Raw genomic sequence first — 14,791 nt, 5'->3', positions numbered from 1 at the left:
TTCAGTGTATTTTATGTGTAAAAGATCTTAGGAGGGAAATGAAATGGTTAGAACAAATAGTTAAAGACAAGAATGAAATCCTGCTCTTCTTGGAGTTGATGAATTATTTGCTCCTGTCATCTCTGAGCCTGATTTCACTCCAAGAAATAAAGCAAAGCTAGTCAGCTATGAGGAACAGGACATCGTCCGGTATTAGCATTAGTCCTGTGTAAGTTTATGAAGGCAAATTTTTGTACCTGTGAGAGACCCACTCATTGCAGAGAGCCTCCGCTCACGTAAATCCGGTTGCAGAATTAGTATCAAATTATTTAAATAGTTTGAAATAAATTTTCCAAATAATTTAACTTTTATTTTAGGATAGAACAGCATGTATTTTGTTCTATTCTTATTGAATGCATTAACTGATTTTATCAAGATAAAAATCTTGGTTGTACTACAACAGAGAAATCCAGAGCACATGGAAAAAAAATACAGTCTTGGTGCACAAGTGATGAAAATATCTCATTTGTATTAATTTGCTCGCCATGGAAGGATATTTTAATGTAATTCCTGATATCTATGCTTCTAAAACTGTTGTTCCAGCGATGTACCAAATTTATACTGGTGCTCTTGGTGTGTTCACTCAAGAAATTAAATTAAAATACAAAATCATCAAACATTATGTCTTAGAAATAGTGCCTTCGCATATCAGATCTGGATAGAAAGAAATTGGCCTCTTTGTTCCAAAATGCGGAAAAGGAAATCCAGCTCAGAAGCTGGGCAGGGGGTAAATAGGTCAAGGGAATTTGAAAGTTTATCAGTGGGGGAGATGTTGTTTTTGGAGAGTGCGTTTTATCAATACCAGACAGTCGAAACTGCGGCATGTCCCTAAGAATAGCTGACTCACTTCCAAAGTGTCTGGAAATGTCAGCGCATGTCTTCCGGACAGCACTGGCTTTTCGGCGTTGGGGTTCTCATGAAGACAGCCGGACTATGACAGGAGCGAAGACGGCAGGATTCGGCTCAGGAGGCAGAAGGCCTCGCGTCGGCGTGCCCCTGGTCCGCAGAGACGGCTCAGGAGCTGTCCCCGGGCGTTATCGGCCTCCGGCAGTGGGCACGTCCACCCGGCTGGACATGGCCCCATCGCTCGGGAATTCAGGGCTGCGCGTGAGGTCAACACACCCCCAAAGCGGTGCAGCCCTCTTCCGAGCGCACCGCGGGGGAAGCGTCGGCCTGCGCCTTTCCTCCGCTCTTTTTACTTATTTATTTGCTCATCTATTTATCCCTTTCATCCTTTTGCCCAGCAGCGCGCCCGCGGCCCACCCGCGCCCCGCGCAGGCTCCGCGGGGGGCAGGCCGCGCTGCGCACCTGCCTGCGCCCGCGCGGAGCCGCCAGGGGGAGCCGCCGCCCCGCGGATGGCGCCGCCGCGCAGCCCCGGACGGCGCGGCCGTCCCCGCGCAGCGCGGCCCCGGTGGCCCGGGCGCGCTGCGGCGCTGCAGGAGGGGGGCGAGCGCAGGAGGCGGGCGCGAACGCGGACGCCACATACCCACGGGGCTTATTTTTTCGTTTTTCCCCCTCCCCGTGAGCACTCGGTGCTCGTTTGCACGTCTCCGCTTTGCAGTGCTGCTCTGCGGAGGGGGAGCAGCGTGCTCAGCTGGGACCGCGAAATCCCGTGTTTCAACCCGGGGAGGTCCTGGGGGAGCCTCTTGCAAGCGACATTCGTGTAATGAACCCGTGTTTGCCCTTCCCGACGGGCGCGGGAGCAACCCCTCGTCCCCGCCACGCTGCAAACGCAGGACGAGCCCCGGCGGCAGCCGCCCCGGCGGGCGCGGATCCCCTGCAGCCCCTGCCCGGGGGAGCTGCCGCCTCCGGCCGCCGGGTCCCGCCGTCTCGCCCCGCTGCGGCAGCCGGGAGGCGCCAGGCGCCTCCGCCGGGCTCCCCGGGGCTCCCGCAGGGAAACCCGGCTGCTGGTTTCGGGGGGCGCGGTGGCTCTTCGGGAGGCACCCGGAGGCAGAGCGGCTCTGGGGGGAGCCGCGCACCTTCCCTGCCGCCTCCAGCGCGCCGGCGCCTGCAGCATCCCGCCCCGGCGGCGGGATGCTCGAGGGAAAACACCGCTGCGGCGAAGGGGGAGACTGATTTCACGCGTGGGGGCTGGAGCGGGTTAGGGCGAAACGAAATGGAATTGCATTCAAATTACTGTATGCAATTATTTAGTGGGTGCTTTTCGGCGGGGGGGGCCTCCTGCAGCCGCGCTGCCCACGGACTGCCCCCGGTGGCACCGGGGCTCCCGCGGGGGCTTTCCCGGTGCTTCCCTCGCTCGGGCCCCGCCAGCACCGCCGCCGCCCCCGGGCGCAGCGCAGGGGCGAGCCCGTTTCCCCGTGACCCCCCCCCCCCCCCCGGTCCCCGGCGGGGCTGCCGCTGCGGCGGGGCGGTCGCTGGCACGGCGGCCGGGCCCCTGCCCGCCTCATGCCGCAGGAATGCGCCGAGGTATGCGCCAGTTTCCAGAAGTGGATCCCCTTCCCTGCTGGAGCAGAGGAGCGCATATATCATCCGGTGGCAGCAGTCCACCTTCCCTGCAGTTTCGTAACCGCTTACGAGGGTAAATTGAGAGCTGGGAACAGCCCTCTATTAAGTAGCAGATTGAGACGAGGCTCTTCCCACTCGGAGAAGGCAAGTCTTCCCGGGCGGACCCTCGCGTTGGGAGCTACAGCGACCCAGGCGCCTGCTCCGCGCCCAGCTCCTGCCGCTGCTTCCGCGCCTCCCTCGCCGCCGCTGCCACTCGCCGCCGCCTCCACAAGGTGCCCCGGAGCTTCATCCTTTCTCCTCCTCCCTCCATCCAGGTCCCACGGCCGCTGCTGCCGCTGCTGGAGCCGCCGCCGCAGGAGCTGCCCCGCCACCGGCCCCGGCACCCGGCCGCCGCCCCCAAGGTCTGTGCGAGCCCGGCGGCGGCGCCCGCGCCTGCTCCGCGCTGCGCCCCTCGCCCGCCCTGCGCGCCGGGGCGCGGTCGGTAGCGCTGGGCCGAGGGCTGACACGGGCGGAGGCGTGTGCGGCTGTAGGTGTAGGTGTGGGGGTGTGGGTGTCCCTGCCGGCCACCCGCCGCCGTCGGGCACGGCGCTGGCAGGTGCCCGCGCAGAGCCGCGTCCCGCCCGCGCAAGACGCGGCCGCGGCGGGGGCGCAGCGCCGGCGCCGGCGAGGGGTGCTAAGGCTGCGCCTGCGGGGGACAGCGCTCCCTTCCCCGCCCCCGGGTACGCGCAGCTCCCCGTAAGGTCTTTCTGCCGGTTCGAGTTTTTATGGCTCTGACAGCTAGTGGGTTTTTCTTTCAATTATTTTTTTTTCGTTTAAGTTTTTTCTCTTCTTGAAAGTGGTGAATGTCGCTCGCTGCGCGGTTTGGAATTGCGTTGGGTAATTTTCGTGGTTGGAATTAGTGTGAGATTGGACTGGTATTGGCGAAAGCACCTTTTTTAATATAGTTATCATTTAAGATTAAAGGTAACACCTTTAGTCCTGCTACAAAGTCTGCTTTTGTCCCAGTGCCGCCAGGAGCGGACGGTTCCCCCGCCACCTCCAGGCACTCTTTCAAACGCCCAAGTTTGAGGGAAGAAAACGAAGTGTTGGCTAGGCGGTCAAACGCATGCTTTGGCTGAGAAGTTTTATTTCGGAAAAGAAAAAAAAATGTGTATCAGGCCGGGCACCCTTGCAGCAGTAGCAAAGAACGAAGTTCTAGATGCCTTTGCGCGATGGTTCATCTCTGATGCTCTTCAGAAGGATCAAAAGATGGCACTCCAAGCCCACACAACGTTTCCGGGACAAAAGTCCTTTCAAACACTGAGTTTGAAAGCTGGGCGAGCTCGCTGCGGAGAGCTTTCGAGTGAGCGTGCCCAGGGCTCGCCGCTCCCCCGCGCAGCAGCGAAAGCACTGCGGCGCTCTCAAGGGCCGTTTGATATTAATTTCGGTCCTTCTCATGCGAGAGGCGGGGGCCCATTACGGTCAATATCGCACTTCTTTTTACCTGCGGGAGGTATCACTGAATGGAAACCATAGCTCAGTTTTTCTGCGGGATCTTGGTCATTTTGCTCACTGTAAGGCAGCGGGCTCTGGCAGCTGTATGCAGCCTGTGAGCTTCCCAGTAGCTGGGAAGGGTATTCTTGGATCTCGATAGCGTCTCCCCGCTAAATGTGCCTTGCTGTTTAGATCCGTAGATGGCAGGAAAATAATTCCTTTTCAGCTGTTTCCACGGGCCAGTGATTTATGCATTTTTCTCCGTTTGTTTTGCTTTTGGCACCTTCCCGATGAAATCTGTTGCTCAATTGCTTGTGGAATTCTCTTTCCTCCAGCCTAATTATGATATATGATGTATTTATTACTGTATTCAAACAAATCACTCCTCTCCTACTTACCGAGATGAAAAAACCGCACTTATGCATACGTAATGAAAGCCGTACATATTAGCTCTTAGACAAAAATTCGTATGGAACTTTTACTGGAGTATTTTGTTGTGACTTTGAGCATATGGCGTTATAGAGGTATTGCTGCTTGCAATCAGGAGCCACTCAATCGGCCTGATTCCCACCTATTTTGCTAGGCAACCTGCAGTGATCGAGGGACTCATTCTCCTGCCTACTTTTTATGGTGTATTTTAAAAGCATTTTCTCTCAGAATGTGTAAATGAATTATCAGATGTTGAAACATCGTGGCTAGGCAGACGCTTCAGGTTTCAGCTGTGTGTTACACACGTTTCTGCAAAATCTATTTCAGACCTTCAAGAAATGAAGAATTGCACATTCGTAGACAGAACCCCTCAAAAAAAAAAAAAAAAAAAGCAACCCAAGTTTTACTGCAGTTTCCGAACTGCCTTGAGACCAGTAAAACGCAGTTAACTAAGTGCTTCAACAGTTATGAAAAAGGAGCCGAACGAAATGCCCAGCTGAAAGAGCCATTTGGTGGCTCGGGGGCGGCTGCGACCCCCGGCTGAGCCGCGGCGGCGCTCGGCGCTGCAGCCGCGCAGGGAGCGGGCGCCCGGGGCCGCGGCCGCGCCGGGGACAAAAGGCGCGTTAATTGCGCGGCTGGGCTCTCCGGTTAGTCACGGCGAGCTGTCACCGTTTTGGACGGCGTTCAAGTCGAAAGGTTCCAACCTGGTCCCGTGGGTGGGTGCGGGGAGGGGGGAGGGAACAAAGCGGCGTCCACAGCTCCCCGTTTTTGTGTGTCATGAATACACCCACGCCGACCTCTAATCCGTGCGTCTTGTCTCCTTCTTCCTCCTTTCTCTTTCCTTTTTTTTTTATTTTTATTCCCCCCCCTGTGGCTGCAGATTCATTCATGTCGCTGTAACCCGGCAGCGCAGAGATGAAGACGGAGCTGTGCGCGGCGCTGGCTGCCCTGTGCGCGGCCGCCCTCCTCTCCCGCGTAGAGGCTGAAGGTAACCTCTGCCCCTGCCCCTCGCGTTGGGTGACGAGCCTCCCTCCCGCCCGCCTTCCCTCTCCCTTTTTTGCGTGTAATACTGCACTTTCCTTCTCTCCTTCAGAGAAACGCCTTTCCTTCCTTGCCCAGCTCTCCTGTGCTCTGTGTCTTCCAGCTAGCCAGGCAAAGCGCCGCTCCTCTCTCTGTCTCTCTGGTGTGCTGTCCACACCGCCCCCGCAGGCAGGAGACGCGCTGCGCGCCCCCGCCCGCCCCCGCGCAGCGCCCGCGCCCGCGCAGCAGCGCGCTGCCGCCGCCGCCTCCCGCCCCGCGGCCCCGCCGCGCACCCTGCTGGCTGCGAGTGGCACTGTAAGGCCGCAAAAACGTTTTTGGAGACCAAAAAACAACAAAAAACCCCACACCACAAAACCGCACCCACGCACACGCAAAACAACGCACAGTTTTACAATAAAATGCTCCCACAGAGTCCGGCTCTCTGCGCCTGTGTGGTTTGTTTGGGCCGGCCCTGAGGGGAGGCGTCGCTCCCGGGGCCTGGGTGGGGGCGGCCTTGGGGGCCTCCGCGCGCCGGGCGCCCTGTGAGCCCCGGGGAGATGGGGCCGCCGGGACCCGCTGGGCTCTGGCACGCGTGTGGCGCCGTCTTCCACAGAGAGGCCTTTTCTTCTTCTTCTTCTTGCGGGGCCCCGGCCCGGCCTTGCCGCAGGTGCAGGTCCCCGGCAGCGTCCTGCCTCCCGCTGCGGGGGAGAGCTGCGGGGTCGGACAGTGGCAGACGGGTTTGGCGCCTGCCTCCATGCGCTTCAAAATGACCTGGCCCCTGAGCGTTTGCCTCCCTGGTGGATTGACAGCAAGTATGAGGGTAACTGTGTTTATCTTCTCATGTGTGGGCTGAATGGCTGTGGTAGCAGTAGTAATAGTATTTTTGTTATCAGTGTGTGCCAGGGGAAAGAAAAAAAATGATATGAGGCCCATCTTCATGGCCTGCTCTGCAATGACTATATATGACCTTTGTGGCATGACTCCATATTAGGCTTAATCAAACCTCCGGGTTTGAACTCTCCCAGACTTTTTGGTAAAAGCAGCAGCCAGGTTCTGATAATTCAGCATTTCCCTTCCTTCTCTTTCCATATTGGATGGAAGCGAGTTGTCTGATGATGGCCCGCTGGATTCCTCTCTGTATCTGGACATGGTAGCCTTGGCTCATGGCTGCTAAAAGCGCAGCATCTCAGAAACTCCTCTGGGGTATTTCCTCCCACAGCAGCAGTGCTTGCTTGGGGCACGCAGGCTTAAAGGAGATTGGCTTTCTGGAAACGATGACTTTTTACTAGTAGTACAACATCTGGTCACCCTAGGAGAGAATCAGCCTGCTGCCTCCCCTCTCACGCTATGTTGTTGTTGGCTGAAAAGCCAGAAAGGTGATTTAAAGTCATTTCAGAATTGCATTTGAAATGCAGGACCACTGCTCCAGAGAAAGCTGAAAAAATACATGGTTTTGAGGGAAGAGGAGGGTGAGTGTATTTGTGCATTCTTCCCCCTTTTAGGAAGGGTCTCATTCAGAGCTAGTCGTGTTGCTGTTGTCCTGCTCCACTGTTTACATTTATGGAGTGGGTAGTTTCAAAATATAAGTGAGAATGTTTAAATTAGCTGTAGTGTGGACTAAAATAGCAATAGTTTGAGTACTGTTATTGAAAGCTAGAAAAATACGTTTGGAGAAGCACACAGTTATGCTGTAAGAGTGAAACTAAATGCATTACCAGTCAAGCTGTCCAAGTTTGTTTAATTCTGATTTTGAGGTGTGGGCCATTGTTAAGCAAAAGAATAGGTAAAGCCTGATCTTGTGAGTTGTAGAGCAGTTGTCAGTTCAGAAATTTGTGTTAAATGAAATGCATAATCTACGGCAGTCAGCTTTCTAAAAGAAACTTTTCATAACTCAAGAGTTTTGAAGAGCAGAAAAGTATGTTGAGAAGGATGTGCAGTGAGTAGTGGTGCTGAAAATGGGATATCAAAACTAGGAGTACCATAGGATTTACTCTTGCAGAAACTACTTTTATGGAGCTTTCTGCAGGGTATTTTTTTGTTTGCACTAAACTGGCCATCCTTCTGTACTGTTTTAACTTTGTGGTTCAATTTTGAATCGTTTTGTCAATTGTACATTGTATCTTACTTTAGTTCTGGTCTCATTACAACTTTATACCTGTCTGCTGAACTGAGGTTCTCCTGTGGATGTTTGTCCCTTTAGTCTATTCCTCCAACTTTCGCTCACATTGTGGCACAATCCTTTCCCCACCATTCCTGTCTCAGGCTGCCAGTGCCAAAATTGGTGCTTCTTTAGTGCATTTCTTTTCTTTTTTTTTTTTTTTTTTTCATGGCTGTCCCTATGGTTTTCAGCAGAGGTGCGTCTTTTTTGCAGAAAATTGCAGAATTTTGTTTTCCTGAGATACATGTAGGCACCTGGTGATGAAAAAGATTAAAAAGGGAGAGGAGGAAAAGGTAGACGACCTTTTGATGGTGACCATTTGTTGTAGGTGTGGGCTGGGAAGGTGGAGTGAAGGCAAAGGGAGGGAAGAACATAGTTTTTCTGTTTTTCTGCTCGCCTGCCTTTATTTTTCAGTCTCCCCTGGAAGTAGATCTGATATTGATGTGCACAGATTTCTAAATACGCCAGAATGAAACTGTTTCTTGATCAGTATCACAGGTGCTCTGTGGTCCTTCATGAGAGCAGTGGTCTGTTGCTGTTGGCAGGGTAGTGAGCTGCAGTAATGCTGATAGAGCTTCCCTACAGAAATAATCCAGTGCAGGGGTTTATATTTGGACATTTACTGTAGCAGTAGAGCGGGTAAAGCCAACTAAAGCCTAAATAATTTCATGGCGTTTCACTGGGGAAGTTTTATTGTTCACTCTGGACAAGGAAGCCAGTTCAGTTTTCAGCCTCTGCATTTTGCTCTTTTCTTTTACAGTGAAATTCTACTTTTTCTATTTTGCTGTCCTTCTGACTTCTCTGCTCGCAGCTCAAACTTCTCGTCTTGTCTCTGCAGTCCAGCACTGCAATACTCCAGTGCATTCTGTGTATATCGTTGTGTCAGGCATATGCCGTGGTATTTTAATTAGTAACACATTATATTTCTGATCCCACTGAACATTTGAAAGTTCTGAGTCTGGCTTTTTAGGAACTGATTCAGACCTAGAAAAATCTGTTTTCTAGACTGGAGGTAGGGAAGGAGAGCATCTCTGAGCAAGGGATTTGACCTGTGTGTAGTTTAGGGCTTCATGTAGAAAAAGGTTTTTCAAATAAAAAAACTATCTCCAAAACATAAAATACAGTAAGTGACAAATATTTGCAGCACTGCAGTTATAGAGGATTAAAAAGTTTTTCATGTGTTGAATGCATTAATATTCTTAGAGTATGGTTCAGAGGTGATCCAGGATAGCTAAAACTTTACAAGTTATTCACCTATTTGGCTTTGGATCTTGTTGGTGGGACCTTTATTTCGTTACTGGTTGATATCTGATCTCTGTCTTTTGAGAAATCAGTTGCTGATTTCTAGGTTCCTAAAGAGAGATTGACTGCCTTACAGAATCTGGTAATTTTAAGTGTGAAAGTACAATTTGTATATTCATGAAGGTGACTTGTAACTCCCTGTTTTTCCTACTGATAATTAGAAGCAAAGTATATGTGTGTGTGTGTATGTATAGAGATACTTATGCACATACATGCATATATATGCAGAAACATGCCTAACATTCTGTAAATATTCACACATGCAGTATATGCATTTATATACAATTGTGTTGTTACATATAGCTTGATAAACATATATTAAAAATGAAATGTTTTCAAAGTATACTCGTGAGTTATCTTGTATTTTAAAGAAATTTTATATACATATATAAAATTAAAAAAATGCAAACAGATGGCAATGTTTTTGTGTTGTGATTGTCAATGAATATCTAACAAGGCTGAGAAGGAGCTCTTTACTATGTTGCTGGGTTACAACTCATTCTTCCTCCCATTCAGATTGGCAACACTGACTTCAAAGGAGCTTGACTGGGATGGTGATATAGTTACTTGTGTCAACACAAATTCGTGCCATATATCAAGAAAAGAGTAAATGAGGAATATTGGTATCTCTCAGCCTCAGCTGGGCTTATGTCAGTGAGGCCAAGAGTGAGCTTGTTCTTCAACTTCTATGGCCTGCTAACATGTTAATTTACATACTAATTATAGTTTTTTTTTCCCCAGTGATGGAATTACAGATTTTGTTTCACATAGGGGTTGTGGATGGCAGCTACTTCCAAATTACATCATTCTAAAATCTGATTTTAGATTTAAATTGCTTGATCTCCTGGTTTTGTTTTTCTTCTATCTTATTAGATATTCATTGAGATCCTGAAGCAGTCACATTGTGTTATCTGTAAAAAGCTGTAGACTTTTATACATTAGGTTTGTGTTACCAGTTAAGTAATACAAGCTAGTATAAGACGTACATAACATAAGAAAAATATCTTGCTCTATATTTTTTGTTTCAGAAAATATACTGCTATTATATATGTATATAATGCAAAGAGTGGCAATGAGTTAAGTATATTATATCTGTTTTTTTTTTCTTTTGTGATATATGAGATAGGATATACAATGAAGGAAGTTATCTTATGGTCATTCTAAAAGCAGTGGAAGTTAGTGTTACGGAAACATTAGGTACTGATATTGTCATACAGCAATTTTTTACTTCACTGGAAGCTTGTAGGGGAACCATACATTTCTGCGCATCATAAGTGAAATCAGTGACTTCTGTGCCTGACTTAGCTTAGTGTATGTCCATGTATGGAGTATTATGACTTAAGGATGTAAATGTGGTTTCAAGTCCATTCTCTATGACCACCTAAGCAAAATGTACATTTCTTTTCTTCCCTTCTACCCAGCATTTTAACTCACTAGCCTCTATTTTAATACTTACGGGAATACTATAATACCACCACATGTTACAGTCATGATCATGCACCTTGACAAGTCAGTGAGAGGTTGGTCATTAATTTTGATGGACGCAGGATCAAGATGATCATTACTGTCTACACTGTAAGCATAAATGCAGCCTCACTTGTGTGAGTAGCCCTCCATCAAGATTGCTTGCTTGAGTAAAGCTGTGCTCATACTTAAGCTTTTGTAGAATGAGAGTTTTAAGGCTTATGCCTTTCATGGGACAAACTCCTATCATTACTGGGGTGTTTTGTTTGTAAAAGTCTGGTCTGCATCCATATCACAGCTATATTATTTTTCCAATGGTGCATTCCCTTGCAGAAGAAGAATTTTAATAAAGCCGAGTAATGGTTGCCTTGTTTGATTATCACAATAAGATTTTTATTATCTACATATTTTGCTGTACTTCGGATTGACTTAATGCGCTCAGTCATGTGACCACAGTTTGGTCACATAGTTTGATCCTGCAGCCAGTTTCACAGAGGTGAAACCTGGTCCATGTGAAGGTCCATGGATGTTTGTGATGTTCTGTATGAGTATCAAAAGCTCAGGGGCCAGAAAAATCTTCTATCACCCGAGTAACATTCATCCAGAAGACATTTTGATGACATCGGACCCAAACCTGCTTTTTTCACTTGGGCAAAGCTCCTTTTGGGAATTCAGTGGGAGAAACATTTAGTGCTTTAGTTTGATAAGCTGCAAGATGAGAATTAATGGATTTAAACTTCAGCAACGAAGATTCAGGTTAGGTCTCAGGAATGAGTATCTTTATGATGATGGAGGAAGTGAGTCATTGGAGTGGATCCTAGGGGAAGCTGTCGGACTTTCTGACAGTGGAGGTCTTTAAGAATGATTTTAGCAAACATGTCAGGAATGACATGGGACAAATGATCTTGTCTTGGTCATGGGATGGACTAGGGGACTTCTAAGGTCCTCCACATCACTGTTGTTTTATAAGGCTATGAATACATGGATGAAAGGATACATTAATTACATATGGATGTACTATTCTTTCTAACTGCCAAGATCCACATTTGAATTTTCATAAAATGGATTAAAATCCTTTAAAATGTTAAAGACTTTTCCTCACAGTCAGTTTTTCAGTTTATCTGGAATCCGGTCATTTGGATATCAACAAGTTGGGCTGCTGCTGTCCTTCAGCAGTTAAAGCCTAAAGTCTCAGCTGCAACAGGTCAATTTACTTGCAAGGTTGGTGGCGCTATTTTTTCCATGTACTGAATTTTTTTTAAAGCATGCTCAGGTCAGTTGTCTCTGCCTTTGCATTAAATTTGTCCTGAGCCATTGCTACTGAAACAATATTTTATAATGATATTCTTAGTACCTATATGTATTTTACTATTAACACCGGCTGCATGACTTTGATACTAAGTAACTACCTTGCTTTCTCTAGCAATGTGATTGTAGTAAACAGAATGATGAATAAACTGTGCATGCAGGTTAATAGTCTAATCTCACTGCCTGTGTATGGACAATAGGAAAAATAACATTTCCTCCAATACTAGCGTATCTGTTGTATCAGTATTACAAAGCCATATTATCCTATGTTTGGAAATGACGGTAAATTAAAAGCAAAAAGAATGCCTACATGATATATTTCATTTTCAATTTTTTAAGCTCAGTATTACTCACTGTAATTGTACAGTGTCTTATCATAAGTACACATTCTAGCATTTGTTTCTTTATCTGCTCTTTAAATTATGTTAAAAAACAAAGCAACCAATCATATCTGAGATTTGATGGAGATCTTCCATGAAGCAGAGAAGATCTGACTATTTAAAATGCCTGCGAAACAGTCTAAAATAGTTAAGGAGAGTATGGCTGAATCTAATCTTACTTTGTAGACCTATTTAAACAGTAATATATAATACACCTACCATGCACTGACAGTGAGTCAGTAAAATACTGCATGAAGACGCATGACAATTTTACAAAGAGAATATCATTATAAAATATTTATGAAACGTCTTTGTGCAATGAACCTTGTACATGGAGGCTTTTGTCCATCGTGGGAAGCTAAAAAAATAATAATCAACATTTCCTATACATATGCATGATGCTGCAAAATAGCGTATGTAAACTATTTCTTTCTGTACTGTTCAGTTACTTCTGTCATCAGCTCCTACAAGTTTTATTTGCGGTCATTTGTTCAGATCACTGGTGCCCTCTTTGCTGTTTTCTATAAATTCTGTGAATAAATGTCCATAAATATACTTTGATGTTGTCTTTTCATAATTAACCATTGTGTTGTATGGAACCATACTGGCATTTTATGTTAAAATGCCACTACTGGTATGGGTACACCTGCTGCAAAGGGAACATGAAAACAAGTTTACACCTTGGAAATTGTACAGCAATTTGGTGTAAACAGGTGGAATCTTGCTTTTGTGAATTTTTGCATCAGCTCAAATATTTCAGCAAATTGCAACTGTTACTATGTATTAACCCTTTAAATCCTGAGCTCTTTGCCGCCATAAGCAAAGTATGTCACTTTAGTGGCTTCTAGGAACGAAGGGGTGGAGCTCTCAGCATTTTGAAATAAAATGATACATCAATATGTCATTATTACTGATATACATTTTACATGTATATTTGTATCTACACCCCAATAGAAATTGTATTGCTTAACATTAAATGCTCAATCATTCTCTGTATTCCTAAAAATATTTTTTCTCTGCCAAGTTTCTAGATTCAGTGAAATATAATTGATAAGAAATATGACTATGCAGAGACTTAAAAAGCTGATCAATCCTTTGCTGTCTAATTAAGAAGAATATGGTGTTCTCAATGTTCTGAATGATCTCACGGTGTTGTCAGCAGGTTGTGATTTGGCATGCTTGTATGAATTGCACCCAGCATGTACCAAAATTCCTTTAATTGTTATGTGAAACGTTTGCATATGTGGTGATTATCTGTGAACTCAGTGTACATGTATCCAAATGTGTTTTCTATTGTGCTTGATTTTGCTGGCCATTCTTGAATGTCTTGGCAACTCAAGAAACATATGTTCTGTGCTGTCCTCTGTAATGCGTATACTCTTTGATGTTTTGTCATATTTCATCAGCTTTTATTTTATTCTTTTCCAACAACATATCTGTATATTTGTTGGAAACAAATTTATGCAAAGACAATTGTAGTAAGCTTTGCTCAACATTATTTTATTTATTCATTTGCCAAAGCTTGTTCAAACTTTTAAACATCTACCTGGTATAAATCTTTTGCAGTTAATCCACCGTCAGACTTGAATTTTACAATTATAGATGAACATAATGTTCAAATGTCATGGAAAAGGCCACCTGATGCAATAGTGGGTTACAGGATAACGGTGGTCCCTACAAATGGTAAGCTTTATAAAATTTTGTTATATTATTATATCTTTTAAAAACATAGATTTATTTTTACTTGTATCCAAGTTAGGTGTTAGAACAGATGTTCCCATCTTTCTCAGGTTTATTATTGAATTTGGGTAGCAGCACAGGGCGTGCAGGAGGGAGCTGTGGATTTTTCAAGTAAAGAGCTTTTCTTATCATAGCTTTTACTCTGTGGGGCTGCAAGTACTTTTGGATGCTTTTCCATTGGAAGGAACAAGATGCAAGTAGAATCACTTTGCTTCTTCTCTGTGCTCTTTCCTTAAAATTATGGAATTGTATTGTATTTCACTTGAATACTTTTCCCAAGGGAAATATTGCACATCAGGGAAGGAAGCAGTGATGTCACATGTCCTCTGATAATGGCTATGTAAGACATCCATTATTCCATTACACTTCGAGAAATAATCAGTGTAATAGTGATACTGGATCAGGATTGGACCATGATATGTTTAAGGGTAGCACGTTTTGTATGTGCATTTTGTGTTTCAATTTCCTGGAATTTATTGAACACCTAATTCAGTAATTTTGTTCATTATTGAGAACAGTTTAGTTGTTTGAAGTTTAATATTTCAAAATTCATGTTTTAGGAAAGAGGAAAGTGTATCATTCTAAGGTTGTCATTGGGTATTGAGATAGATCATTCTCTGTTGCTTTTTTCTCTGATTATGAGAAACTTGTCATTGATATTACTGGATTGAAACACTGTATTAACTCTTTTATATGTTTATTGTAGATGGACCTACTAAAGAATTTACTCTTTCACCTAGTACTACCCAAACTGTCTTATCAGATCTTATACCTGATATAGAGTATGTTGTATCAATAGCTTCATATGATGAAAGAGAGGAGAGTCTACCTATTTTTGGCCAGCTGACAAGTAAGTACATGCAATAAGTTAGACAACCAAATAACACAACTAAGTGGTCATTCCAGTTTTGTGGGAAAATATTGATATGTACCTAAGCTCTGATCAAATATAGCTGCAAAACCAGCTTTTTTTCCATTAAGCATAAATTCCTGGTAGGAGCAAAGATGATTT

General features: G+C 45.8%; 1 protein-coding gene across 4 annotated transcripts in view; it reads left to right on the top strand.

The window, feature by feature from the left end:
• The first annotated feature begins 2,436 nt into the window (after positions 1–2,436).
• The window catches only part of COL12A1 (collagen type XII alpha 1 chain), a 106,015-nt gene continuing 93,660 nt past the window's right edge, over positions 2,437–14,791 (top strand). For 2 of the 4 annotated variants that reach the window (XM_026102269.2, XM_026102271.2), the window contains exons 1-4: positions 2,437–2,777; positions 5,288–5,395; positions 13,606–13,722; positions 14,486–14,629. In XM_026102269.2, the coding sequence (XP_025958054.2) occupies positions 5,323–5,395; positions 13,606–13,722; positions 14,486–14,629 (334 nt within the window). In that variant the 5' untranslated portion in view covers positions 2,437–2,777; positions 5,288–5,322. Of the gene's footprint in view, positions 2,778–2,819; positions 2,907–5,287; positions 5,396–13,605; positions 13,723–14,485; positions 14,630–14,791 lie in introns of all 4 variants that reach the window. The other 2 variants (XM_064508680.1, XM_064508679.1) reach the window with 2 other exon arrangements.

This window comes from Dromaius novaehollandiae, chromosome 3, assembly GCF_036370855.1.
Source record: "Dromaius novaehollandiae isolate bDroNov1 chromosome 3, bDroNov1.hap1, whole genome shotgun sequence".
Lineage (NCBI taxonomy): Eukaryota > Metazoa > Chordata > Aves > Casuariiformes > Dromaiidae > Dromaius > Dromaius novaehollandiae.
Note: the sequence above shows the minus strand (reverse complement) of the source record. Positions and strands in the feature narration are given on the sequence as shown.